At 33.3% G+C, this 6583-nt stretch overlaps 1 protein-coding gene across 2 annotated transcripts; it reads left to right on the forward strand.

Annotated features, from left to right (window-relative positions):
• The first annotated feature begins 291 nt into the window (after positions 1 to 291).
• Positions 292 to 4505, forward strand: LOC140976731 (uncharacterized). 2 transcript variants are annotated; one of them, XM_073441006.1, is made up of 5 exons: positions 292 to 525; positions 1513 to 1955; positions 2049 to 3294; positions 3404 to 3550; positions 3678 to 4505. In XM_073441006.1, exons 3-5 carry the CDS (start codon positions 2079 to 2081, stop codon positions 4298 to 4300), a joined length of 1986 nt encoding a protein of 661 aa, XP_073297107.1. In that variant the 5' UTR covers positions 292 to 525; positions 1513 to 1955; positions 2049 to 2078; the 3' UTR covers positions 4301 to 4505. The 2 variants fall into 2 exon arrangements, with proteins under 2 accessions (XP_073297107.1, XP_073297106.1); XM_073441005.1 differs by having other exon boundaries at positions 2052 to 3294.
• Positions 4506 to 6583: the final 2078 nt, after the last annotated feature.

Genomic DNA, 6583 nt, shown 5'->3' on the forward strand with positions numbered 1-6583 from the left:
TAAAATATTATAATTAGATTTCGTTTTTGAGATAAAGTGATAATTGCTTATTCTAAAATTACGAAAATAAATTAGTTCATGTATTATGATTTAATTTATTTTTCTAAAAATATATTTATCAAAAATAATTCTTGTAATATAAAAATAAAATAAATATATCCTCAAAATTCACTTTATTTTTTTTTATAAAAATAATGTAATTTAATTAATTGCAAGTAAAGAACAGATATGGAAAATAAATTTAATTTTTAAACCTTAATTTTATATATAAGACTAATTCCAATTATTCCTCGTCCGTTCGTCCAGAATAAATTCAATCATTATCTTTTCACCCCTTTGCGTATAATAAATTTCTCCGATTTTCTAGATCTCGAAGGATTTCGGTAATCCCACCTAATCTTCACTATAAATCGCCGCCCACCCTAACAAATTTTCATCCCGGAAATCCATTGTTTTCAGGAGTTTTGGTTGTTTTTCTTCATCAGAAGATCAGATCTCCTCTCCCGGCAATCTGGCAATTAAGAGGTCAGATTCCTTTTTTAAATGTATTGTTCTTCATGGAGGCAATTAAGAGGTCAGATTCCTTTTTTATATATATTGTTCTTCATGGAATCAGTGTAGCGTGAGTCGAGATTTTGTATTTTAAATTAGTTTTATGTTTTATTTTGATATATTATGATTTTTTGCCATTCGAATTACAGAGAGAACGAATTGTATATGGTATGTATATATGCACGTTTATGTACTTGTGATTAGGTTTGGGTATTATTTGATCATTATTGTTATTGTAAGTTGGTGAATGTTGTCTACTTTTGTTGTCAATGGATTATGAACGGTTATTCATGAAAGAGCTAATCGGAGTTCTTACGCAGTTGTAGATGACCTGAGACTGGTTTTTATGCTTTCTGGATGTTTCCGTTATAATTACCTGTTCTACACGTGTCAACATGATGTAGGTGTGCAGTGTGCTTGTATGTTGATTGTGGCCTTATTTTAAATCTCTTTTGATTCCCGATTGCTTTCTCATATGAGTTTGATTCTTTTCAAATTGAATTTTTTCCAATAAAAAAATAAAATTCTTGTGCAGAAATCAGTTATATACAATTTTTTTTGAACTTGAGTTATATACATTTCGGAAACTATGAAATTGTGTAAACCCATAGTTTACTGCTTCAGGTTCTTTCTCTTATGTTGCTTGAATATAACAAAATAGTGGTTTTCAAAAGTTTTGGGGTTTATAATGGACACTGAAAGTGATCTTTTGAAATCTTTGGATATTTTGCTTGATGATGTTTGTTATGTGTATTGAGAGTGAGAGATTTTTAAATGAATAACCTTGAGACAATCGAATCTCTGACGAAATAATTGAATTATTGAATGGACTTCTGCGCATACTGAAAGGTGAACTTCCTTTCTTGCATATTAACCTAATGTCGTAGATAACTTCATTTGTATTAGCTGCTGAGCATGTCATTCTTGATATTCTTTATTTTTGTTTTTTTTCTTTTCCAGGCTCTTGTCTCTTACATGCGAAGTCGTTTTTGGGCTCTCAGAGTTGCTTAAAAATTTCTTTCAGTCTGGCAGCTACAACAACATCAACGGTTTCTCGCACCTTTGAGAAGGTGCGGGGCAATAACGAAGGGGTGATACTATTATGTGCTTTGAGGAGATCTAGATCATCGCATATTTGGAGATTGTGCCGTGTTTCAGAAGGTTTATCACTTGACTATGGCTAATGCCTGCATTGGTCGAGTCTCAACAAAGTGTGGTGGTGGTGGCATGTAACTTCATTTTATTAGCTGTTTTGCATATCGTAAGAAAATAGGTGTAATTGATTGCCAATAGCCTTTAGAATACTATCACAGTTAAAGGACTGATGTGAACAGTTAACCAATTTTAGAACTATGGTTAGATTTTCGTGCTTTCAATCTCGAGTTCATTCTCCCAAACAAAAGGTTGGTGGGTCATCTCTTTATTTAGTGTTATCTCATACTTAGTTATTTTCATTTCCTCATTCTGTGTCTGCTGATAACTCTGTTTATTGTTAGTAGAAAATAACTCAGCGCCCTGCCGAGGCAATGGAGAGGAGACTGGAAGATACTTCTCAAAATTGGGTTCAGAAAAATTTGTATTGTCCTGCAGAAAGCAAGCCATTTTTAAAGGACGGGGATGAAGCACTCCACAATGGAGCCAATCATGCAAACATTTCTTCTCTAACCGATCGTGACTGCAGATCAGAAGAAATGGAGAGCAGATATAGTACTGAACACGATATCGAGGCTTACAAGAATGCACAAATAAGAAAGAGCCAGTCTTTGGGAAGTGGATTGAACTTGAAAGAGTGGAACTTAGGTGGTGATGTTTCAGAAGGTGAGATGGAGCAGAGGTTTTCTTATAATGGATCTGCTGATAGTGGTAGGATAGTTGTTTCGTATGGCATTAATGGTCATGTGCACGACATGTCTGAACATGGTCAAGAACCTTTGGCTTCTGATTCTGTAACGAACTCCGACTTCACCAAAAGAGGATCCATATTATCAATTGAAGATTCACTACAATCGGAGAGGGAAGGTGCTGATAAAGATAATTTACATTTATCCGTTGGTGACACTGGTGACCATATGCCTCGTACTCCACGTGCTATTGTAAAGCCTCGTTCTTTGCCTAGTATGGTTTCCCCTACTAAGGGATCCACATCCTTGTTGCCTTTTTCTAGATCTGCTGAGGACCTGAATGCTTTAGGCTCTGGAATGAACAACATTTTGGTGTACGATGCTGAAAAACAAGTACAAAATCAACAACAGGATTATTCTATCTTTGACAATGATAAGGAAGATGGTGAAAATCCTGCTGACGAGGACACATGTGCAGATTATAACTATGTTGGTTCAGCAAAAGACTGGATTATACCTGTGTCTAAAGGGGCATACATGGAGAAAAGTAGAAAAAAGGAAAGTTCTCTTCACAGGTGGGATGAAGTACCAAGCGAGGATTTAAGGTTGAAACGAATTGAAGAATGGGTTAGTGACCTTCAGCATTGTAGCCCATTGAGAGAAGAATCTAACGGATTTTCTTTAATTAGCGACCATGAATTACCGAAAAGTGATGCTTTAGTGAACGCTGCGAAGTTGGAAGTCAAGGTGAACCTTGGAAATGAAGTTGCAAAGAGATACATTTCTTCTCTGAATGCCTCAGCTGCAGCAGCTAAGCTGACTAACCTTGGTTTGGTTGTTATCCCATTTCTAAGTCCTTTTATCAGTCTCAAAACACTCGATTTATCTGGGAATTCCATAGGTCTGTTTCTCTAGCATCTATTCCTCTGGCACTTGCATAAGCTGCCTCGCGTGCATTTTCATTGTTTCATTTATAGTGACATTTAATATCTACCTCTTGTGATTCTCAGTAAGGATAGCTTCTGGTGCTCTTCCTCGAGGACTCCAGTTTTTGAATCTCTCAAAAAACAGCGTCTCCGCTATTGAAGGATTGCGAGACCTTACCAGACTTCGTGTCCTTGACCTGAGCTATAATAGATTATTAAGAATTGGACATGGTAAGACCTCTTCTCATGTTAAAGTTTGAATCTATTTGTATGATGGGCTCAAATGTTGGAATCCTGTTAACGTTGAGTTGTGTCTCCAGCTTGCCCCCTAATACACTTTTCATGATGTCTTTGGCAGGCTTGGCGTCATGTTCCTCTATGAAGGAATTATACTTGGCCGGTAACAAGATCAGTGAGGTCGAAGGTCTCCATCGTCTCCTAAAGTTGAATGTCCTCGATTTGCGTTTCAACAAAATTTCTACAACCAAGTGTCTCGGACAACTAGCTGCTAATCACATCTGTTTGCAAGCTCTCAGCTTGGAAGGAAACCCTGCTCAGAAGAATGTAGGTGACGAACAATTGAAGAAATATGTGCAGAGTCTTCTTCCCAACCTTACTTACTATGACAGGCAATCAATCAGAACTGTAGCAATGAAGGATGTTAAGGCCGATCGATCAGCTCGTCTGGGAATAGCGGGTCATCAGATTGATCGTGGGGTTAGAGCTGAGGCAAAGATGGTAAGAAAAGGAACTCATGGCATTGTTTCTCAGAAGGCACCATCCTCAGCAATTCATGGTCGGAAAAATCAAGTAGTATCATCGGCAAAACCATCAAGGACTAGGCACGGGCGTCTGCCTCCAACTGGAATCAGGGCAACTCAAGGGCCTCAATTTACTGAACATAACAGCAAACATTTGGGCTTCAAGAATGATTTACTCGTTCACAGAAGCCGGAGCGAGGGAAATTTGGGTGCTCTCTGATGGAATTTCTAAATTTGATATATATTTATTTTATAATGCATGTTCATATGCGCAGATCTGTTGAGATTCTCGTAACCTTCATATATTTCGTCTGTGTCATGAAATAATGTCATGGAGTGTGATGAATGACTGGATTTCCTGTTACCCTTTATATATTTCTGTACTAAAAGTTTTGGCTTCAATGGATGTTTGGAACAGTTCTTTCTGCCGGAAGTATTCAGTATTAGATCTATTGATTGGACTTGGCAAGTATATCGAAAAAGACTGATTACAATTCAAGAATTTTGAAATTCTTATGAAAAGTTTTCGATGTCTCTCCCTTCTTGGTAGAGATAATTCTCACAACGCAAGCTATAAAAAATTAGCCCCATCCATTTGGTTTTTTTTTTTTTTTTAAAAATAATATTAAAATATTGTAATATGATAAAATTTGTAAATCTATGACAATCTGCAGATTGTATCAGATTTGTATTATTTTAATTCATGACAATCTTTTACATATTCAACTTTTGGTGAACACAAGCAAGAAAATTTGTGCTATATAAATCTGAAGGACACTTTTTTCAGCAATCACATTTGTGCTATATTTAATACACAAGCTCCAACATCCATTTTTTACTCTGAAATTTTTTATTAAGCATCATTGCTTCCACCGGTTTTTTTTTAGCAACTTATAAGTAGTCATTGTATTTTTATTAATATTGAGATAATTTTATTTTTTAATGTTAAGATAATTTTATTTTTTAATGTTATGTAAAGATAATATTTTTCAATATTTATAAGTTGTATAATATTTTTTTATTGATTTTGTCATCAATTTTATACGAACAAGTTTAAAAAAGTAATTTTCTTACTTATTTTTTTTAATTTTATAATTTGTTGTGATAATAATAAAATTATTGTTTGTATTTTATTTTATTACTCTTATCACGATTGTATGAATTTTCTATTATTTTCGATGTTATAATTATTTTTCAAAAATGATATTATACTGCATTATTATTATCATTATCATTATGATCATCATCTACATACATTAAGATGTATGATAAAAAGTTATTGTATACATACGCCAAGATTTAGGAATGAGAAAAATCTCAGTTTAACCGAGAAAACCGACCAAACAAAAAAAATCGGAATTTCGGTTTAATCGGTCGGTCGTTTTTTTAATTTGACAAATATCTGTCAAATAGATTTAATTGGTTCGATTTCGATTTTGAATACAAAAAAAAATCAGGTAAATTGATTAAACTAATAGTATATATTAAATTATTATTGGGTATGAGTTTTTTACAATTTTGATTTTTTTTTTCTATTGAACTTTATACAAAAGTCAAATATTATTATTACAAGTCCTAAATCATTATAGTTATTCCACAACTTATTTGTTTTTTTTTTTTACTTTACCGAGTGTTGGAATTTAGATGAGGAATGACAATTTTTTTTTAAAAAAAAATCCAGTTTATTTGGTTCATATGTATATTAACTAATTAAGAAAAACCTATTCATGATTTACATACGTTTTCATTTTAAAATAAATCTTAGTATGGGTGTGTAATCGAATTTAATGGCTAAAATTGGTCAGTTTGGCTGGTAAAAAAAATTCGACTTTTTTTGTTTTGCTAATTTCAGTTCTGTTGGTTCTGTTGGTTCGGTTATATAAATGTGCAAGGACAGAGAAAAAATGGACGAACTTTAGAAATTATATACAAGTTCATTCAAAATATATTTTTTTTTTATTTAAGTTCATTCATGCTTGCTGTGCATACCCGTGAATATAATTAACAGCCACGGGTGTTAAACGTTGAATCCGTCTGCTGAATCCGTGGCAGACTGTCATGGATTTTCAGAAGTCAGAATTCCTGACAGTCTGTTACATATTCTTTTTTCTAAAAATAAATTTCAAATTTTCTCAAATTGCATTATTTTTATAATTTTTTATATTAATAAAAAAAGCCCATCTATTTGTTAGAAAAGTTCAAAAAACGCTTGTGGTCAATGAAACATTCGGGCCGTGCTTTAAGTTCATTAGCACTATGTTCCCTTTCGCGATAAATAAGGATGAAATCGAATAAATTCAAAACATATTATCTATATATATACCATATTATTAAACTTAAGCATCTCATATTATCAAAATTTGGTATGTCTATATAACACCAAAGTTTCTTTACAGTTTTACATTTCATTATGTTTGTTAGCTAACTTTGACGATGTGAGTTTATTAATAATTTTTGTACTCCTTCTATATTTTTTCGATTTTTTCTCTAGCTTATCTCTGAT

Source organism: Primulina huaijiensis, chromosome 5, assembly GCF_012295235.1.
Source record: "Primulina huaijiensis isolate GDHJ02 chromosome 5, ASM1229523v2, whole genome shotgun sequence".
Taxonomy (NCBI): domain Eukaryota; kingdom Viridiplantae; phylum Streptophyta; class Magnoliopsida; order Lamiales; family Gesneriaceae; genus Primulina; species Primulina huaijiensis.

Excerpts from the sequence above, each read along its gene's own strand:
- LOC140976731 (XM_073441005.1), top strand. The coding sequence starts at position 1,905 with ATGGTTAGATTTTCGTGCTTTCAATCTCGAGTTCATTCTCCCAAACAA. Across the intron at positions 3,295-3,403 it reads TTTATCTGGGAATTCCATAG|TAAGGATAGCTTCTGGTGCT; the intron begins GTCTGTTTCTCT and ends TGTGATTCTCAG. Across the intron at positions 3,551-3,677 it reads ATTATTAAGAATTGGACATG|GCTTGGCGTCATGTTCCTCT; the intron begins GTAAGACCTCTT and ends TGTCTTTGGCAG.